General features: G+C 34.9%; 1 protein-coding gene across 1 annotated transcript in view; it reads right to left on the reverse strand.

Annotated features, from left to right (window-relative positions):
* Positions 1 to 243: 243 nt before the first annotated feature.
* The window catches only part of G2E3 (G2/M-phase specific E3 ubiquitin protein ligase), a 61,376-nt gene continuing 38,510 nt past the window's right edge, over positions 244 to 23,109 (reverse strand). Inside the window, exons 8-15 of the mRNA XM_010374667.2 lie at positions 22,374 to 22,490; positions 19,124 to 19,248; positions 18,890 to 19,022; positions 14,991 to 15,298; positions 12,366 to 12,547; positions 8,021 to 8,193; positions 4,858 to 5,048; positions 244 to 4,079 (exon numbers count right to left, since the gene is read on the reverse strand). Coding sequence (XP_010372969.1) covers positions 3,823 to 4,079; positions 4,858 to 5,048; positions 8,021 to 8,193; positions 12,366 to 12,547; positions 14,991 to 15,298; positions 18,890 to 19,022; positions 19,124 to 19,248; positions 22,374 to 22,490 — 1,486 coding nt within the window. The 3' untranslated portion in view covers positions 244 to 3,822. The remainder of the gene's footprint in view (positions 4,080 to 4,857; positions 5,049 to 8,020; positions 8,194 to 12,365; positions 12,548 to 14,990; positions 15,299 to 18,889; positions 19,023 to 19,123; positions 19,249 to 22,373; positions 22,491 to 23,109) is intronic.

Consider the following 23,109-nt stretch of genomic DNA (forward strand, 5'->3'; position numbering starts at 1 on the left):
AAACTGATGTACACTGCATACATATGAAATGATAAAAACTCCTGACCGAGTGCACAGAGTGTGGGCAATACATTTATAGAAAAATACACCCCACAGAAGAACAGCAACCATAGACAAACAGCCCTTGTAAGGCTGAGACTGAATAAGGTATTTGTTTTATTAGAATCAGAAAGACTGAAAATAATCTATGGCTACAGATTGTTCATTAACCTAATTTACTATAGCCATTTATCTGAATCCAGATTTTTGGCTTAAATAATTTATTCTAGTAAGCTATTTTACGTTAGAGGATACATAGTTTTAACACAGATTCCCTCATTTCTATAGGTTCCTCGGTGTCAGACAGTAACTGCTTGCTTACAGGATCTCCTAAATGTGGAGAGTAAAGGAATCTTGTATCTTTCAGTTTGTCAGAGTCTTAATCTTGTTAAATCCCAATAAATTACTTAGTTTATATAGGCAGTTTATCTTTATTGGCATAAACACATTTATTTATTTATAAAACTTTGTTATAAATGTCACACTTTTTGGTTAATCTGGCAGTCTTTAAAAAGGGTATAAATAGGCTGACATATAAACTATCGCCTAGCATAATACTTGGCATAGTGTAGGTACTGGGATATGTTTAGGAATTAGAAAACATAATGGTCAAAATCAGAACTTGAAAACTGAGTCTCTTCAAGACAACCCAAATTTCCCTAAACCACAGATAATATACATTCAAGTAATTCATCATTAAATGTGTTATGTTTTGTATTGCATTACTTGAAGCATGAAACTTTGTATTGCATTACTTGAACCATAAAAACTAGTTTAATAGCTTATTTTAAAAGTAACAATGCAGTACATGATAATCACTATATAAAAGAATTACATGTTTATAATGTAATGATTTTGTTCTGATCATTTTCTTATAATGACTGAATGCTAAAGGCACAGTCACTGAAAAAACTTACCTAATATACTCCCCTTGACTTAGTATTTAGTACTGAATACAGAAGTTCCAATAGCTTCCATATAATTAGGGGAAAAATTTACAAATGCATAAAATAGAAACTGAGGTGAATTCTCATGCTGGGTAATCAAATAAAGGCTTTTTACTTAACCCAAACAAAAAAAAAATCACTTCCTCAAATTATAGAAACTAAATATTACAAAGTAGAAAAGTATAAGTTTCTGGTGAGATATTTTAAAGAATATCTTGAATAGTAGAGAACTGTATAAAAGGTATTAAAATAAAGTTTCCATATTGGAAACTGTTTAAAAACAATGAATATCAAACTAACCAAAACCATTACCAATAGATGCATTATAGATCAATTTATAGTTTTCCTCAACATTGACAGCAAGAGAAAACAGCCTTAAAATATACAATGTTTAGGCAATTGCAATATTTAAGAAATATATACACACATTTATAAAGATTTATAGCATAATTCTTTTTTAAAATCTAAAATAAGAATTATGCACTGGTTATAAAATGAATAAGAAAAGAACAATTATAATACCAACCATTTGACAAAATGACACTGCAGAAAATAAATAACCTACAGGTTTCTCTGATATTCCTTGACCATACAGATTAATCTAAAAATCCTAATAATGGAACATCCTTCAAACCAGAAAACATTTCGCAAAATAAATATTTATGCTTCAGTTGAAAACATGAATATCCTAAATTATTTACACCATCCTATCACTAAGGCCCTGTCTATATATAAAGTAAGTCAAATGAAGAATTGAAATACTGTTTTTAATTGTAGGTAACCCAAGTACACTGCCTCTCCACTTGCCACCCCCACCCTAACAAAGTATGTGTGTGTGACTTACCAGCTTTAATTTCTACCCTAGGGGAAATTAATTAAAACTACAAACCAGAAAATAGCTTTAACTAGGTTTTTTTGGTTTGTATTGGTTTTTAACTGTTATAAAAACAAGGTGGATATAGAAATAAAGTATCTTTTTATCAACATATTTGGAATAAAAATTGTATGGCGAGTTTGGGGTTTATACTAGCTATTCAAACTCTTTGATAATTGATCTTTCAATTACTATTGATAAGACAAAAGAATTCAACCAAAGAAAGACAAAGAAATGCCTTGTTTAATGTTATTAAATATTTCAAGTTAAAGTAAAACTAATTTGCTAGGTATGTTAGTGTATAGATTGAAAAAGACATGAGGGAACAAAGAAAAGTACACTAGAATTATGTTTTAGTTGTCCTTTGGTATTAAGAGATACATTATCTCTTTCAAATCTATTCTGTTACTTTTCTTAAAAAATATCAATAATTTAATGATATTTCTTAAGAAGGGTGAGAATATGACAACAGCTGACACCTGCTTTGTGTATTAAGAAAAATATGGTTAAAACATTTTACTTCCCATAGTGATTTACCTATCATAATGATTTACTTTCATGGAAAACTCAACCATTACATCATTTAAATTTGATAATAGATTAAGGACATCAGACTTTGTTTTCCAATTTTTTCTTTTGTGGGAGTATAAATATGGGGACATGACTATGGGACTATATATTTTCACATTGTTAGCACATTGTTAGTACAGTTACTTTTAGGTATTGTCTTTTAGTAGCATTATTAAAGTTAAAAAATAAAGGAAAAGAAGGAAAGCATTTATAGAAGGATACACAGAAACACAGTACTTATCTCTGAGCGGTGACATTAGAATGGGTTTTTCATTCTATCCTTTTTACTTTATTTATGCACTGCTTATATAACAGATATCATTCAGGAGCAATGAAGATAACTGTATAATGCTATGGTGCCAACTTACCTTAGCATACAACCATCTTGATAATAAATAACAGTCAAATGGTCAAACCTACCAATTCACAGAGATCATTTAAATACCTAAAATGATTATGGATCAGATATATTGAATACCAAACACAGGATACAGAAAACAACAACAACAACAACAATTTCCCATGATTAAAGCCAAGGCTTTAAAGAAGACACACTTTCTTAGGTATTTTCAACTAAATGTTATCCACCTCAAAAGTGTTTAAGCTCATGGAATGTCCATCGATTCCAGAAAATTTGTGCAATTCTGCCCTTTTTTTTTTTTTTTTTTTTTGAGATGGAGTCTTGCTATATTGCCCAGGCTGACTGAGCATCTCGATTCTCCCACCTCAGCCTCCCTTATAACTGGGATTACAGGCACATGTGCCCAGCTTAATTCTGCTTTTTATATAATACTTCCAACTAGGCATAATCTAACTGCAGTGTGGGTCATCTTAATATAAATCAGTAATCTAAAAACATTTTAAACAACTAATTCAGTGACATCCTAGAAAAGCATGCATAGTAACACAAATCCCAGAATATAAGCCTCTGATTTATATAACAAAATTTAACCAATTAGCTTTTCTATTTAATGCTTTAAAATAAAATGAGGAATAATTTGAAAATTGAATAAACCTAGAAAAATTGTGGCATTCTATATGTAATCCTAATTTACAAAAAATGTGAGTAAAACAGTTTTTACTTTTATATACCATGCTACCATACCTAAATAAAATCCTTACAACCATTTTAAGAATATTTATATTGAGGTTTATAAAGTATGTATATCAAGAAAATGAGAAACTATCACCTATTTTGACTAGTATGCTTTAACAAAAAAAATTTTTTTTAGCCTAAGTGGCCATAATACTCCTTTATATTAATATCATAAATTTTATTAGGCCAAGAAACTAACTAGTTTGTTCAAAGTGATGATGAAAAGGTTAGTGAAACAAAAGAGAGTAATCAACAGCAGCTTTTAAAGAAAGCTTCTCTTCGTTCAAGGAAACATTTTAATGTCCAATGTAATGAGAACTTTCTTCCTTTTCTAGTTTTAGAGTGTTTCTTATGGTGAAGTCCATATTTTCTTGAAACTCTTTATATGTATTGGTGACTGGAATTGCTAAACAGTTATTACACTTGTTTCCAACAGGAAAATCCACATGCAAACACTCAATTGAAGGAGTGGGTTTAAATCCAGCTGGAGGAATGGAACTGCAACCAGTTGCAAAAATAAGAATGTCTTCCATTGTTGTTGTAGATTTACCATCTGAAAAAATTTACCAATAAAAGAGAAAAAGAAACAAAAGTAAATCCATGTTATATATTGCTATCATCATAGATTCTTCTCCAAACAGATTTGGAATACTGAAAGGCATAGACTCCCACATTTGTTTTGGGCAAACTAAATCACAAAGTCAGGTATAGTAACAGGTAAAGAGTACATAAATGAATCTCAAAGTAGAAGGACTAATACAATCATTTAGTACAACTACTTATTGTATATTTGACCGCTTCTAGGTCATCACTATTTGATACAATAGTTCAATAAATACAGACAGGAAAACTAAATGGTAAAAAACCAAAAATCTAGCTAAACAAAGTTTCAACTATAAGTTAAATTCTTCTCCACTCTATTAGGCAGAATGATTTTACACTGTTAATGCTCAATGATAAATATCATTGTTATAGCCCTAACCAGTGGAAGAAGAATAATTTTGTTTAACTTCAAGTTGAAAATGATGAAATAGATTATTAGGATTAAGACTGTTCTATGCTGTGACAATAATATTTTCTAGAAAGAATGCCTTTCATCTCAACTTATCTAGAGAAAAAAATTACAAAATATAAATTTACTCTGTAAACTTTTCTCATCATTTTTAACTTGGTCATATAAACTTGCTTTGAAATAACTTTCTTTTGTAAATACAGAGTTAGCATCTTAATATTAATACCAAAAGGCAAAACATACACACATAAAACCCCCAACAAATATGCTGAAACAAATATTCTGAGATCGTTAAAAGTAAAATAAAATATCTACATACCTTCAACAGCCTGTAAGTAACTGTTCCAAAACCCCAAAGCTTTTACATCAGGTAATGTGTGTACTGCAAAAAGATCACTAAGGATTTTTGCAGAAAGACTCTCAGGTTTATGACACAGGATGCTACAAAATGCTTCTGGATAAGCCTGAATTTTCTCCAAAACACCAAGGGTTTTCAGACCCTGCTTAAAACTTAACAGAAGAAAAATAATGAGCCAACATTCATATATGTGTGTTTGGTATTATATTAAGTAATATATATTTCCAGCTAATTTATCTGGCATTTTTTCAAAACAGCTAATGATTTTTAAAAAACAACCAAAAAAAACCCTACAAGAGACAATCATATTTTCAGATGTGAGGAAAAAGAGAAGATATGGATATACTATACATGATACTTTCAAATCCATAAGCAAATACATTAATATAAAATGACTATTTTACATACCTACATTATTTGGCTATTTATAGTTTCAAAACTAACAAGTTTTTATTAGTAAGAAAGATGACAAAATCTGAAGTGTTTTACACTTCAAAGCTAATTATTATAAAAATTAAGTTTCCCAGATATTACCAAGAGTGATAAATCTTCATTACATAAAAATGTAAAACCTATGTATTGTTAAAAAGAAATTAAGATAAAGCAAATGACAGATATTTAATATACATGACAGAAAATTAATTTTATGCAAGGAATACAAATTCTTCTGAAATATCAATAATAGAGAAAATGAACAAAAATTATCTGATTAACAAAAGAAATGCAAGTTAACAACTGAATATTTTAAAATGCACATTTTCATTAATAAGCAAAGAACAGACATATCATTTTTGCCTGACTTCCTAAATTTCCTATTCACCTCCTCAGATACTCTTGTATGTGAGTGGGATTTTGTATGTGAGTGGGACATGAGTTTTAGAGTGCCAGGAGGAGAATGTTATGGTTTCAATGTCTCATTTGAAACTCATGTTGAAATTTAATGGCCAGTATAACAGTATTGGGAGATAGGGTCCTTAAGAGGTGATTAGGTCACAAGGGCTCTGCCCTCATGAATGGATTAATAACATTATTGTGGGAGTGGGCTCCTGATAAAAAGGGTGAATTCATCCTGATTTCCAGGGCACATCTCTGTCTTGAGTGCTCACTTGCTCTTCCACAATGCTATGACACAGCAAGATAGCTCTCACCAGATGTTGAGCAGATACTGGCACTATGCCTTTGAACTTCCCAGCCTCCAGAACTGTGAGAAATAAATTTCTTTTCTTTATAAATTACCAAGTCTCAGGTATTGTTATAGCAGCATAAAATGAGCGAAAAACACACATGTTTATCTGTTATCATTAAAAAGAAAAACAAATAATAAAAGAATAAACCACAAAAAAATTGCCAAAATGGTTACTTCATAAAAGGTTGAATGGTAGATGGACATAGTATGGATGAAACCTATACTTCTTTGAATATACTTTCAGTATATTCTTATTATACATTTGACTTTGGAACTATACAAAACATTTTATATAATTTTAAAATAAAATAAAATTTTAATAAAAATTAATCACTAAAAATAAAAAATGAAAATGCAATTTATGCCCAATTTTTAGTCACACAGAAAATATTCCAATGACTTATAAGCACAACAATTTGATAATGTTAGTACTGTTATTCTGAGACTATTGGTTATGAAATGTGGAATAAATCACATGAATAGTTACTTCATACTCAAATTCTCCAGTGTCGTTAAGAACTGGAATTCTCAACACAGGACAAAGAAAATGTTAAGTAAAAATCATGCAATAGGGAATCTGAATTAGAAGTATCAGGACACACTCATAATGGATCTTTTAAAAAAGTTTGATTTAAAAAAAATAGATAAAAATAGATTTTAAAACCCTTGACTTTTCTAATTTGGATTCATTGAAAAGTCCTAGATACCATGACCAACCCAGCAAAACTAAGACTCTGTAGCATCCAGACTGCGGTTGTGAATTACCCATTTCCCATTAAAAATAACAAAGGTTCCTTAGGCTAAAATGTACAAAATGAGTCTGAAACACCTTGTGATACAATATAGCAAAAAAGCTTACAAAGACCATTAAGGCTCACATCAAAAGAATTAAAAACAACAACATAAAGAGACTTATACTGATCCAAGACATATAAACTTCAGTAATGATATTAACTATGAAGATTTTAAACACATCAAATATATTTAAATCTATGGATTAATGATACTACATTTTTTTAAATGAATTGATCAGGTTTGAGATAATATCTGGTATTGGCTTTAAAATAATACTGGAGTCAATAACAAGGGTAGGATATAGATGAACAAGACAGGCACAGGTTAGTAAGTGTTAGATCTGGATGGTGATTACAGACTACTTTCATATGTGTATTTCCATTATTTAAAAAAATTGTAAGAGTGTAAGGAGATACATAAGTTGTCTAACTTATACCAGTGCTCTAAACTAAAAGACAGCAAAAATCATACATACTTTGTTAATCAAAGAATGGTCAATATATATACTACCCAGCAGATAAAAGGTACTCAATAAATAGTTATTAAATGAATGCACAGAGAATAGTTGGCTCATGTGGTAAGAGTTTTAAAAAGAATATTTTTTAGAAAAAAATTTATAATCTGAAATAGTGATTATTTCTATGAAAGCATCATACATTTACACAATTCTTTATTTTTTTTGAGAGGGGGTCTTGCTCTGTCACCCAGGCTGGAGTGCAGTGGCATGATCTTGGCTCACTTGGGTTCAAGCAATTCTCTAGCCTTAGCCTCCCAAGTAGCTGAGATTACAGGCACCCACCACCATGCCCGGCTAATTTTTGTATTTTAGTAGAGACGGGGTTTCACCATGTTGGTCAGGCTGGTCTCGAACTCCTGACCTCAAATGATCCACATGTCCCAGCCTCCCAAAGTGCTGGGATTACAGTCGTGAGTGAACCACCGCGCCCAACCTACACAATGCTTATTAAATGATCAGAACAGTAATCATCCCAAAAAAGCTTAAGTTATTATTTTAAAAGAGCATTTAAATTTTTTTCTGAGAAAAACATCTCACTTATTACCAAATATATCTCACATTACAAGATAATTAACCACTTTAAACATGTAATTTGAGAGAGCCATATATTAACAGAAACAACTTACCTTTCAAAGGGTGCTTGGACTCTCTGAATTACATGGTATACAAGTATGTCTTTTATTAACATATATTTATCACTTAATGTCGTTATAAGTCTGAGACATCCAATTAACTCAAGGTAGTTATAGCATTCATTTATTACTGACTTTAAGTCAGCTATAGTTGTTGCAGTATTTATCTGTAACAAAGGAGAAAATACAGCCACTTTACCCATTTACTTTTGAGTGACATGCACATTTCAAATGATATTAATTTATACTCAAATTTCTGAGTACATATGGGTGCAGTGAAAGTAAACCAAGAAGTATTTTTCTAGAATAAATGTCTGATGATCCAGTTCAACAAATTTGTCTATTTCTGCCTTCAAGAAATCCAGAGTATAATGAAACTATTTGTAAAAAAGGAAATAACTGACACTGAAAAATTATATAGCACTAGGTAAGACTAGCAACTAGGGAGGCTGAGGTGGGAGGCTTGCCTAAGGCCAGAAGTTCAAGAACAGCCTGGGCAACACAGCTAGTCCCCTTCTCTAAAGAAAAAAAAAAAAAAAAAAAAGGCCTGTTGTAGGTGGTATATACCTGTAGTCCTAGCTACTCGGGAAGCTGAGGTAGAAGGATTTTGAGCCCAGGAGTTGGAGGTTCAGTGAGCTATGATCGTACCAATGTACTCCAGTCTGGGTGACAGACTGAGACCTTATCTCTTAAAAAGAAAAGAAAAAAAAAAAAAAAGAGAGAAAAGTTACCTAGCACCAGATAGGCAAGAAAGATGACCTGATAATTCATGAAAAAGAATATCAGCTGAAAATTAAAAGATGGACAGAATTTTACCAAGAGCATTTTAGTGAACAGCGTAAACAAAGAAATACTTGGCCATTTATGTGCAAGACACTTTCATACAGGTAAGCTCTTAAAGGTACAGATGGAAAACGTTAAAAATAGGAAACAATCCATTAACAGAAAATTTACTTACAATTTCCTTTTCCTAAAACATTCTTAGAGATTTACATGACTTCTTCTCATTCATTCAAAATCTCTGCTGAAATCTCTGAAGTTTTTCATGACTATTATGCTCAAAATACTATCTTTACACCCTGTCAGAGTAATAATTGGGTGTATGTTGTCTCATCCCTGCAAACCCTCAACCCTGCAAACCCTCAACCCTGCTGGGCAAACTTTTGCTGCAGCTAGGTGGGGCTACATGACTGTTCAATGGGATATAAGTAAAAACAATGTCTCAAATTTCCCTGCTCTCAACTTCCACTTTTCTCCTTTAAGAGCAAGCTTCAACCATGTGGATGAAGACAATAATGCTAAGTGTTACCCGATAATGAGAGGGAGCAACTCAAGTCCTTAGATGGTTTTGTAAATCACAATGTATCTTGAAAACACAGGGCCATCTGCATAAAGGGCCAGATAGCATTTTATGCTTTTCAAACTATATGGTATCTGTTGCAGCTACTCGACTCTACCACTGTAGTGTGAAAGCAGTCAGATCAGTAGCAAATGGACATGGTTGCCCAATGTAACTATTTACCAAACAGGCAACAGGCCAGAACTTGACCTACAGGCCATTTTTTTTTTTTTTTTTTTTTGCCACCTCTTACCCTAAAATCTAGACAATGGATTTTACAGAGCAGTAAACATCTGCCTTTTTTGAGCCACTGTCTTTCTGTCTACGTGATACAGAAGTTTAGCCTAAAACCTAACTTATATATACTCCAACCCTTATCTATCTCCTTTTTTTATTCTGTTTTATGTATGTATGTATGTATGTATGTATATATTTGTGTATATATTTATTTATTTGGGATGGAGTCTCGCTCTGTTGCCCATGCTGGAGTGCAGTGGTGTGATCCTGGCTCACTGCAACCTCTGCCTCCCAGGCTCAAGTGAGCCTTTCAAGTAGCTGGGACTACAGGCGCACGCCACCACACTCGGCTAATTTTTTTGTATTTTTAGTAAAGATGGGGTTTCACCATGTTGGCCAGGCTGGTCTCAAACTCCTGACCTCTGGTGATACGCCCGCCTCGGCCTCCCAAAGTGTTGGGATTACAGGCATGAGCCACTGCACCTGGCCATATTCTGTTTTATTTAGCATTATCATACATTTTACTACATGATGGTATATTATATTTGTTGTTTATCTTCTATGTTCTCTCTTAATGTAAACTCCAAGAAGGTAATGACTTTGCCTCACTACTCTATCTTTAGTAACAAAACAGTACAGAGTACATAGTATTTCTTAAATGAATAAACACTGGATAAAAAGTACAGAAACTGGAGTAGATAAAGCCATGAAGAGAGGTGAAGGTCTTAAATGCCCTAATGAAGAGCCTAAACTTTGTTCAACAGGGAATGAGAAGCCATTGGGGGATTCCTGAGGAAGAAAGCAATATGGTCAAAACTGTACTTTTGGAAGAATCATCCCAAATAAGAATATTAGAACAACATTCTAATTGTCTAAGCCTAGGGAAAATTTGAGTTTGGTAAAAAAGGCACACTAGAAATAGGAAGTAAAGGTTGACGATAAGTCAGTCTTAGGGATAGGTGACTTGACATACAACTGGAAAATGGAGGAGTATGAAAATGACTCTCCAGGACAGCTTGGAAATAAGAAATCTCTTGGAAAGAAAAGGCAAATAGGTAAAAACAAAACAAAAAAGCCCCCCCCCCCCAAAACAATCAAACAAAAAATTCTGGGAAAAATACTATTTTCATCTTAAACATGTTGGACTCAATGTGCTACAAGACCCAGGTCTTATCTGTATATGAGTCCAGGGGCTCAAAAATACAGGTCTTTGAATCATTCAGAAAGATTACAGGAGATAAGAAGCTCTCCAAATAATAAAGAATGAGGACTGTTAAGACAACACTGAAAAATGCTGTTTCAGGGGTAAGAAGAAAAAGAAGAAAGAAGTATTAAAGAAGAGAGAATCATCAGAAGTAGGAGGAAGAACAATATTAAATAAAATATTGCAGAGAAATTCTAAGTGGTAATTGCAGAAGTCACAGCAGATGAAAAATTAGAAAAGGCCTTTGGACATGGATATTTAGAGCCTCGGATATAAACTAAGAACTAGCTAACTTGAGACTTGTGGTAGGGACAGAAGCCTGATTACAAGAAATAAAGAGGAAATAGGAAGTAGAGACAATGAAGCTTAAATATACTTTTTTTTTTAGTAAAGAGGACACAAAAGGAAAAACAAAGAATTAAAGGGGTCAATTTAAAACACAATGTTAGGATAAGCAGTCTTAGGGCAAATGAAAGAATTGTTATAATACACTATAGCAACTCACACTTCAGCAGTGCTCACTCTGTGATTTAGAAACTGAGGTTGAGTAAGATTAACATGCCCAAAGTGACACAGCATATAGTAGTTATAAGAGCTGGCATTCAAAGTAAAATCTGACTTCTGAGCCTATGCTTTATTTTATTTTACTTTATTTTATTTTTTGAGACGGTGTCTCCCTCTGCTGCCCAGGCTGGAGTGCAGTGGTGTGAGCTTGGCTCACTGCAACCTCAATCTGCTGGGTTCAAGTTATTCTTGTGCCTCAACCTCCAGAGTAGCTGGGAATATAGGCACACGCCACCAAGCCCGGCTAAGGCCTATGCTTTTAATCATTAACACTGTCTGTTAATTGAGACAATGGATAGAGTATGCTTAAGTAGGAGGGAGGTTAAGGAAGAAAAGTTAAATGGCTTACATTGTCTCAGTTTCTAAAGCAGTAACATGTTGGCAATGACACTTATATGGCATTATGATAAATGAGTGTTTGTATATGTGACATGTTTAGTACAGGACCCATTATAAGTGCTGAATAAATTGTAACTACTTTTAGGTGGATGCATTAAGTCCTCCCTGATCCCTACCACTTGTTCCCCTTTGGAAGAAATTCAGCCTGGTCTTTCTCTCCATCTATCATTCATACTTCCCTATAGAAGGAAGGACAAGTATTCTAACTGGTAAGCCAAATCCTTCCTCTCTTCAGATCCTGCATCAAAGTGCACTTTCATCTGCTTTCTAGCATGCAATAGGAAATTTGCCTCAAGTTGTCTCTAGCAAGGCAGGCAAATCCATGTATTTCTGAGGAGTATTCACAAGCCATGTTGAACACAGACCAAAATCACATCATCCAACTGGTTTTACCAACTTTAAACTTGCACTTTAATCTCCAGCCATCTGACTTTTAAAACTATCTTTTAACTGGTTCAGAACTCCACTGGTAAACAGAAATATATGTTTACAATCCCTAACTCCTTCATAGATATTATTTTATTGCAGATCAGTCATTTACATTAAAAGATACCTAGAATGTAGTGTGCATTTTAATAAACAGATCCATTGCTTACCCTGATTATAATCTGTGCCACATCAAAGTCTGAAACATCATCTAAAATTGGCTGGGTATTTTCTGGTCCATAAACAAGGCAGTTAAACAAGGTTTTAGAAAAGAAACCAGGTGAAGGACCACCGTGAACTAAAGAAATGGCAAGCATTTTGCCAGCTTCATAGTAAAGATTCTCTTTCAGAGCTGTAAATACAGATGAAAATATATCAAATACACTTCTATTATTATAAGATCACCATCATTTTAAATATATATTAAAAATTAGTCCAAAAATCTAAGCATTAGATAAATATAATGCTTGGAAGCTACCATTATGTAGAAAATATAGATCTCACCTAAAATACAAAAAAAGACACATTTTTCTGAATATAAAGTAAAAATCTATTGTAGAAAACATAAAACACAATAAACATACCACCATTATAACCACTGTAAACACTTTGGTGTATAGTCATGCACGATATTAGGATGTTGTGGTCAAGAATGGATGAAATACATTAAAGGTGGTCCCTAAGATTATAATGAAGCTGAAAAACTCCTATGACCTAGTGATGTTATACTGTTATAGCACAATGCATTACCTTTTGTATATTTAGATATACATATACTTACCATCGTGTTACAATTGTCTACAGTATTCAGGACAGTAACATGTTATACAGGTTTGCAGTCTAGAACCAACAGGTTTTACCATATAGCCTCGGTGTGTAGTAGGCTACATCAACCAGGTTTCCATTAAGTACACTTCACGATCTTTGCACAATCATGAAATTGCCTACTGACACATTTCTCAGAACATACCCCTGTTACTAAGTGACAAATGCCTGTACTTGTACCTCTTTGTGTATATAAATACAAAAACAATTTGACTTATGTTTTACCCACTTTATTGTAAACTTTTTTATCATACTGCTCAAAATTACTCAAATCTATAGTTAATGAATGTATTTAGACTAACTTAGAGATGTACTATAATGCAAATCATCCCCCTATTACTGGCTATCCTGGCTAAGTGACATTTCCAACTATATAAGACATAATGTTATAGTCAACATCTACTCAAATATTCTTGTTTATATTTATTTGATTAGGATTCCTACATATGGTATTAGTAGGTCAAAGGATAGGAACATTTTTAAGGTTCTCGATCTGTATCACTAAATAATCTTTCCCAAAGGCACAAATTTACTCTCAACAGTATATGCTGTCTTACCTTACTGTCAGAGCTCGAATTAAAATTGTCATTTCAAATGTATTAGCAACTCTGATGTGTCAAAACAATCAAGTATATTTTTCCTTAATTTTTTTTTTTTTTTTTTTTTTTTTTTTTTTTTTTTTTTTGAGGCGGAGTCTCGCTCTGTCGCCCGGACTGGAGTGCAGTGGCCAGATCTCAGCTCACTGCAAGCTCCGCCTCCCGAGTTTACGCCATTCTCCTGCCTCAGCCTCCCGAGTAGCTGGGACTACAGGCGCCCGCCACTTCGCCCGGCTAGTTTTTGTATTTTTAGTAGAGACGGGGTTTCACCGTGTTAGCCAGGATGGTCTCGATCTCCTGACCTCGTGATCCGCCCGTCTCGGCCTCCCAAAGTGCTGGGATTACAGGCTTGAGCCACCGCGCCCGGCCATTTTTCCTTAATTTTTAAATTGTTGAAAGCAACTTATTAATAAGGGACATTAACAATACCTGAGCAATAATCTTACAAGTTACATATTCATAATCACATTTTACAGATGAAGAAACTGAGATCCAGAGAGAGTAAGTAACTAAGGATGTAAAGAACTAGATGTGTACCAACTTGACTTCAGATTCTGTGATTTAAATTCACATACTCTCCACCATACCAAAGCTGCCTTGAGTTAACATTACTATTTGGAAAGCTTTTTATTTATTTTTATGTTTTATTTTAAAGGGAGTTTATAATTAAACTGTGTGAACCATACAGAGTAAAAATGATGCTTTAGGCAATGGTGAGGATGTTTACAAAAAATATAGCAGGAAATTCAAATGAAATGAAACGAAATGCCTTCTTATTTTCTTTCGAATTTCCTATTGCAGCAAAAGTAGTAAAAAAGCCCCTAAAAGAGAATGCTAGAATTACCCACTGTTTTGAGATGCCTGTTATAATTACCTTAAGTTCTCACCAATAGTAAAGACAGAAAACTATCATATACATAATTGTGCAAAAAAAAAAAAAAAAAAATTATTGCAAACAAAAGTATACTGAAAAATTGGTTACATGTGGACCAGGAAACTATGTTACAAAAACTCTATGTTAACTGCAAATTCCAAATACACAAACAAGAAGAATTCAAATAATCATCCCCATTTGGCCACTCTATTAAAATGAGATCAGAGTGAAGATAAAGTTACACTTAATTATGGATTAATTTTTAGAAGAATATTGCTATAAAGAATGTATATTCTTAAATAAAAAATGTTTCACCACAAAATTTACTTTTTCAACTGTCACTCCTCCTTCCCACTTTCCTGTGATTCTATCAGTAGTTTATTAACAAAGTGAACTGTATATTTAGAGCACAGGTATTAAGTATCAATTCTAACCAGCTATCTATCTCTTTTTCTATACATGTGATATTTGGTATATACAACAATAAATAAAATAATTACCTTGAGAATTTAGAGACAAGTTCTTTGACAAGGACCCTTCAAACAATGATGAGTTCTCAAGATGTTGCATTAAGAGACTCAGAAATTCTTGCTTTGATCCAGGATGCTCACTTCCAAAATTATCATTTTCAATAACATATGCTACTTCAATTGCATATGAAGGATTAAAGTTTCGATTTCTGAATGCATCTAAGGCACTAGTCCAGATATTGGCTTTGTTGATATATAATCTTTTAGTTTTTTTTTTAATTTGGAATCCTAACTCTATTAATAGTGTTGATACATTTCTTCTAAATTTGCTGCCTTGCCTATAAAACATGAATTTAAACATAGAGATAAGTACTTTAAAGTACTTTATGTGAAACAGCAGTTATATAGCCAATAAAACATGACGAGGGAAAAAAAAAAGATTAATAGGATATTCTTCCCCAACTTCCATCCAAAATCGTACCAATGGCTGCTACTAGAACCAAAACAGTTATTTGATAATCTTAGTTTTAAATTCTTGATTCCTCACCCCAATCTTACCAAATTAGAATCATTTACAAGGAAGTTGATAGATAATTATCTCAAATTTAACCAACCAGTGAATTCCAGTTTAATAATCAGAATCTCAGGCCGGGCGCGGTGCCTCACACCTATAATCCCAGCACTTTGGGAGGCAGAGGAGGGCGGATCACCTGTGGTCCGGAGTTCGAGACCAGCGTGACCCACAGGGAGAAACCCTGTCTCTCTATTAAAAATACAAAATAAGGCCGGGCGCAGTGGCTCAAGCCTGTAATCCCAGCACTTTGGGAGGCCGAGACGGGCGGATCACGAGGTCAGGAGATCGAGACCATCCTGGCTAAGACAGTGAAACCCTGTCTCTACTAAAACAATACAAAAAACTAGCCAGGCGAGGTGGCGGGCGCCTGTAGTCCCAGCTACTTGGGAGGCTGAGGCAGAAGAATGGCGTAAACTCGGGAGGTGGAGCTTGCAGTGAGCTGAGATCCGGCCACTGCACTCCAGTCTGGGCAAAAAAGCGAGACTCCGTCTCAAGCAAACAAACAAAAAAAAATAAGCTGGGTATGGTGGCGCATGCCTGTAATCCCAGCTACTCGGGTGGCTGAGGCAGGAGAATCACTTAAACCAGGGAAAGGGAGGTTGCGGTGAGCCGAGATCGCGCCATTGCACTCCAGCCTGGGCAACAAGAGCGAAACTCTGTCTCAAAAATGACAAGAAAGAAAGAAGGAAAGAAGGAAAGAAAGCAAGCCCAAACTCTCACTTTCCTGGCTAATGGCTATAATTAAGTTTCTTAATTCTAGTTTACTTAACGTTTACTATATCCTTTTTTTAAAAAAGCAAATGTAATCTCTGCTTACTATGAAAGAAAATGTCTTTGAGAGATTACACAGTGTATTTTAAATCATAAAGTCATAATTAACAGTAGAGGTAATATTATAAACAGAATTCACAATTCCTAAAATAGTACCTTTTAGTCTAGACCAGTAAGTCACGAAGTGTGGTCCCAGACCAGCAGCAGGATTGCCCCAGAACTTGTTAGAAATGCAAACTATTGAGCCCTACAGCACATCTACAGAATCAGAACCTGTCAGCATGAAGTCCAGCAATCTGTTTTAACAATCCAAGTGACTATATAAACCAACCAGCTCAATCACTCCTTCCCTCAGTTTCTCCATCTGTAACTGGAATTAATGTTCTCAAAAATAAATCTGTTTTGGGCAATGCCCATGGATCATTTTCTATACCAAGTATGAATGTGTCCCACCCCAAGACATTACAGTGCCCTAGTGTGGGCCAGGTTTTTCTTTTTCTTTTTTTATATCATCCTCTCGTCATTAACTCATGTTGAATAAAAGCCAAAGTCCTTTGGAAGTAAGACAATTCTTCAGAAACATACCTTTTTTATAGCAGGTTGATTCCTTGCTCCTGCCTGATCAGGGGAATGTTGATGCTATTCTTCTAAATATGACTACATGTTAAAGCAGGAGCAAGGAGTCAAGCTTCCCTGGTGTAACACCTTTGGAAATCTAAATATTATTTTAAAATAATGTGAACATCTATTTTGATACTAAAAGTATAACAATATTTGTAACAGATTTTTCCGTAGAGTTAACACAAGTGGCATAGTAAAACAGATATTCTTCAAATTTTGAAGAGTACTTAATATTCTACCTGTCTACAAATTCAGTTATCAAATGTCTTCACAAAAATTATCTTTACTATCTTCTAAGGTTTTAAACTTAAAACTTTTTTTTTAGAGACAAGGTCTTGCTGTGCCACTCAGGAGAGAGTATAGTAGCATGATCATAGCTCATTGCAGCTTGACCTCCTGGGCTCAAATGATCTTCCCACCTCAGCCTCTTGCCTAGCTAGGACTACAGGTGCACACCACCATATCTGGTTATTTTCTTAAAATATTTTTGTTGAGACGAAGTCTCATAACATTGCCCAGGCCGGTTTCAAACTCCAGGGATCAAATGATCCTCCCACCTTAGCCTCCCAAACTGTTGGGATTACAGGTATGAGCCACCATACCCAAACTGAAATTATTTTTAACAAGAAAGTATTTCATCATGCTCAGCGACTAATTTTCTACTTCTTCCCTATTGGGTAAAGCAAGGCTCTAAAAACTCTTTTGCAAATCTATATAAACATAAAAATCTTAACTACAGCTGAACAAATACCCGACATTATAAAGATGTAATTCTAATCTTATTTAATTAAGATTTTGAAAGTAACTTATTATTTTGCTATCTTTTTTTTTTGAGAGAGTCTCGGCTCCGTCACCAGGCTGGAGTACAGTGGCACAATCTTGGCTCACTGTAACCTCTGCCTCCTGGGTTCAAGCGATTCTCCTGCTTCAGCCTCCCAAGTAGCTGGGACTACAGATGCCCAGCTAATTTTTGTATTTTTAATAGAGATGGGGTTTCACCATGTTGGCCAGGATGTTCTCGATCTCTTGACCTCGTGATCCGCCTGCCTAGGTCTCCCAAAGTGCTGGGATTACAGGCGTGAGCCACGACACCCAGCCTATTTTGCTATCTTATGGGAACAGAAATTAATGTGATAACGGTATGTATGCCTTATACCTTCTAAAGGGAAGAGCTGACATTTAGACTCCTGACATTGACAGTAAACAAGCAAACAATGATTATAACATCAAAGCTCACACCTGTAATCCCAACATTTTGGGAGGCGAAGGTGGGAAGACTACTTGAGACCAGGAGTTCAAGACCAGCCTAGGCAACATAGCAAGATGTCCATCTCTACAAAAATTTAAAAATTAGCTAAGCATGGTGGCATGCATCTGTAGTTCCAGAGACTTGGTAGGTTCAGGTGGGAGGATCACTTGCGCCCAGGAGGTTGGGGCTGCAGTGAGCCATGATCATGCCATTGTACTCCAGCCTGGTAACAGAGCGAGACTTTATTTCTAAAAAAAAGACAAAAGAAAAAAAAAATTCTACATTAAATAGGATTCTTTCCTTTTAATAAGGTGACATGGTATGCTTGATATTTTAATTTCCTGTCTTACTCTATAATCAAACAACATTTTAAGCACATTTTCCAGATGAGTGTTTTTCAAACTATCTTGAAAGTGATCTATAATAAAAAATATATTTTATATCATTACTCCATACACAAAAAAATTAATTAGGATAGATACACTTTTCCCAAGTATGATGTATTTTGGTATTTTGTATTCTATTCTATCCCATTTCATTTTCTTTAAAATGCTGGTTGCATTGATTTCATGATCAAACGCTGGGTCCTGAAGGCTGAAAAACACTCTTCTAGACTACGGTATGATCACCTAATATTCTAAATGTGTATGGCATTTCCTATCATAATTTTCTCCTAATAGATTTTTATGTATTTCTCCGATTCAAAATACATACCTCAGTAGATCTTTACTCTGGGATCCAGGTGACTGCCTGGGTAATTTAGGTGATGACTCTTCCAACAAACAATCTGTAATCCCCACATTATTAGAGTTGGGTAATACATGTTTTTTGGCTTTTTGGAACTCTCCTATAGATTTAAATTTCCATGTTAGCATAACAGAGATATAGGTAAAAACTTTTAAATAATACACATTTGAATAAAAACTTTATTCAAAATTACAAAATTACCTGAATTGTAGATAATACCCCTACATTCCAAACACTCCCAATTTTGCTCCCATGACCGTAGTGAGGAGCAGGCTAAATGTGTGCCACTGGAACCACAACACTGACAGCGCTTTATTTCCCATTTGCTGAGGACATAAAGAAAAGCAGATACTTACATTTTGTTTATTCTAGCTTCAACCACTAGCAATGTCCAGAGGGCCTGCCTTCTTACACACACACACACACACACACACGCACACACCCCCCCAGTCGATTTTCTAAAGGAGGAAAAAGATTATCTGCTTCTCTAAATATCTCTAATGTAAAAACCAAAACTAACTTACCACACTCATATGCACATACACAAAGAATATAAACATCAGACAAAATATGATTAAGAGGGAGAAAATAAATTTTCCTTTCTACTTAGAGATGACTATGCTTACAGGGAGATTGCTGTGTCAGTGTGTCTGATATGGAAGAAACATTCAGTAAATTTCAAGGTGAGGACTATTTCCTAAAATAAACTTGCTCAAACACCTCAGGTATTGTGCAGTTCAACAGAATCCAGACCTCCTACCTGATTCATATTTATATTCTCTGTCATCTGTTCCCAGCTCCATGTTTCCCCACTGTGTTATGTGATGCATGCCATCACATATTCACATTCATATTTTCTCCATGACTATGGGTGTGGGCTATAGTGTGGGGCTCCAGCCTTTTTGTTGGGTATGACTACACCTTCTCTGTTTAGAAACAGATTTAGCTCCCTGCGTGTATGAAAGTGTGAGTGGCAAGAGAGGTAACTAGACATCATCCCTACCCCAGAGGTGGGGGCATATCATCCCTCTGTGTGGGTGTGCGTATGTTAGTGTGTGTCCTCTATATGTGTGAGTCTCTGCCCAGTGACAACAAGGAGGAAGAAACAGCTAACCTAAGTGCTTATTATGCTCCAAGTCCAGTTCTCGCTGTGTTCATATGAAAAGTTTAATTCTTACAATTGTGGAAGGCAGACAGAACCACTGTTACTTCCATTTTAAAGAGGAAATCAAGGCACAGAGGGGTCAATAACTTGTCCACTCAAGTTCACTTTAGCCAAGTCTCAGACTGAGGTTTCCACTTCAGTTTATCTAGCTTCAGACATGCTCTTAAGCACTAATTACGCTGCTTTTCGCTAAAACTGCCTTCCTCTTACTAGGATGAGAGGGTGTGAGATTACAAAGCAGTCATTCAGACAGACAATATCTTTGTCCTAGGACGAAAAGTTGTAGCTACTGATTGAGAGACCAATGGTATACAAGAAATACATATAGGCAAAGAACAGCCTAAAATAAATTTGAAAAATATCAATATTATGAATGTATTGCTTCTTAAAATCCTATATACATTATATCATCTATGCCTCAGCAAAACTCTTGAGGGAGGTATTATTGGTGTTAATGAATGAATAATCAGGGTCACTAGATAAATAACACAGGCAAGAATACAGTTACTTGACACCTTCAATGAGATTTCTGCCTTCTAAGAATTTTTGGTTTAATAGCATTAAATTTAAATAACGCCAACTATACTGTAACAAGCACAATGAAGGGAACCCCTAGCCCAGAGTAGGGAATCAGAACGAGGAGAGCTGCTTACAGGAAACTTTCCAGAGCAGGCTAGACCTTAGCTGAATCTTCACAATTATGTAGTAGCTGACTCAACCTTGTTTCATGAAACAAGGCTCCCAATATTCTGCTCTATACACTGAGCTTACTATGTTAAGTAAGATTACATAACAGTGATAACAATTTATTGAAATTTCCTATATAAATTTTGTAAACTGGATTTGTTACTTCTTATCCTACATCTTAAAAAATGAAGATATCCTTGGTTCCTACTATGCAACACAGTACCTTGTACCTAAAATGCACAAAATGACTGTTAAATAAAAGAGCCACTGACATTACGAAAGAGTAATCAATAAATTTCAAATGTCAAACCCTTTTTATAGTGGTCCAAAAGAAACAGTGCTAGATGAATCTAGTTAAATTACCCTCTAGAACAGTGCTGTCCAATAGAAATACAACGTAAACCATATATGTAATTTAAAATTTTCCAGTAGCCACATTAAAAAATATAAAAAAGTTAAATAATATATTTTTATTTCCAAAATATTATCATTTTGTTCAATATGTAATCTACATAAAAATTATTAACAACAAATTTTAAGTTATTTGGTCATATAAGTTCTTTAAGTCATAATAAAATGACTATGGGCTGAAATGTGTCTCCCTGCACTTCACATGTTGAAGTAAATCTTAAATCCTAGTACCTCAGAAGGTACATGGAGATAAGGCCTTTTAAGAGGTAATTATGGCTGGGTGTGGTGGCTCATGCCTGTTATCCCAGCACTTTGGGAGGCCGAGGTGGGCAGATCATGAGGTCAGGCATTTGAGACCAGGCTGACCAACATGGTAAAATCCCATCTCTACTAAAAAAAATACAAAAATTAGCCAGGCAAGGTAGCATGCGCCTGTAATCCCAACTATTCGGGAGGCTGAGGTAGGAGAACCGCTTGAAGCCCAGAGGCGGAGGTTGCAGTAAGCCAAGATTGTGCCACTGCGCTCCAGTCTGGGCAACAGGGCAAGACTCCATCTCAAAACAAACAAACAAAAAGAAGAGGTAATTACAGTAAAATAAAGTCAGATGGGTGGGCCCTAAACCAATATGACTGGTGTCCTTATAAAAATAAAAGAGATTAGGACATAGACAACACACCAGAGGGACAACTCGTGTAGACACAGCTAGAACACAGCCATCTGCAAGCCAAGGACAGAGGCCTCAGAAAAAACCAAACCTGTCAATACCTTGATCTTAAACTTCCAGCCTCTAAAATTATGAGAAAATAAATTTCTTTTAAGCTCCCCAGTCTGTGGTATTTTGTTAATGGCAGCCCTAGTGAACTAAGTCTTTGGTATGTATTTACAAGCACCTTGCAGTTTGGAAAAGGGAAATTTCAAGTGCTCAATAGCCACATGTAGCTATTGGCCACCAGATAGAACAGTGTGGCTCTAGAAAATAGAGTCTCGTGATAATACAACAGAGAAATAGGTTACAACTATACTAACCGCAAAAATTTCTCTGTAAACAGACAGAAAACATCCCTCATCTCAGCTTAAACTTCTAACATCCTAAGAGCAAAACTACGTTTCACTAACTATAAAACCTACTTTCTCAGCAGAAGGTTTAAACAAAGAACCACTAAGAACAACTGAACTTTCAGAAATACCTATCAGGTGCATTATAGTCTCGCCCTTCTTTGCAACGACATCTTCGAACATCACAACGCTCATGGTGCTGCAGAAGTTCTTGATAAGCGTTTTCCTCTAATTCCCAGGAAGCATCTCTATGAAAGAAACAAGATATAAAATACGCTGTGACCTATAAATAATGTTACATAAGAGGATCAGGAATGAATCTAAAAATAAAACTTTTTTTTTTGAGATGGAGTCTTGCTCTTTCACCCAGGCTGGAGTAGTGGTGCAATCTTGGGTCAAGAGCAATTCTCCTCTGCCTCCTGGGTTCAAGCAATTCTCCCTGCCTCAGCCTCCCAAGTAGCTGGAATTACAGGGGCCTGCCACCATGCCTGGCTAGTTTTTGTATTTTTTAGTAGAGATGGGGGCTTCGCCATGTTGGCCAGGCTGGTCTTGAACTCCTGACCTTGGGTGATCTGCCTGCCTCGGCCTCCCAAAGTGAGGGGAGGGATTACAGGCGTAAGCCACCGTGCCTGGCCTAAAATAAAAACTTTTATATACTTAGGAGAATAATAAAACGTGTCCTTTTTAGGATTCTCTTTAAGATATAAATCCATTGGTGTTATTTTATCATACAGTAAATTAGTCTCAATGAATTTTCACGATAAATGAAAAGTTAATAAATTTTTTACAACACATTTTTCTAAATATTTCACTTTCGATTTTTAATTTTAAGTTCACTATCATTATTTCTGGATTCTTCATGCTTAA

Source organism: Rhinopithecus roxellana, chromosome 5 (assembly GCF_007565055.1).
Source record: "Rhinopithecus roxellana isolate Shanxi Qingling chromosome 5, ASM756505v1, whole genome shotgun sequence".
NCBI lineage: Eukaryota > Metazoa > Chordata > Mammalia > Primates > Cercopithecidae > Rhinopithecus > Rhinopithecus roxellana.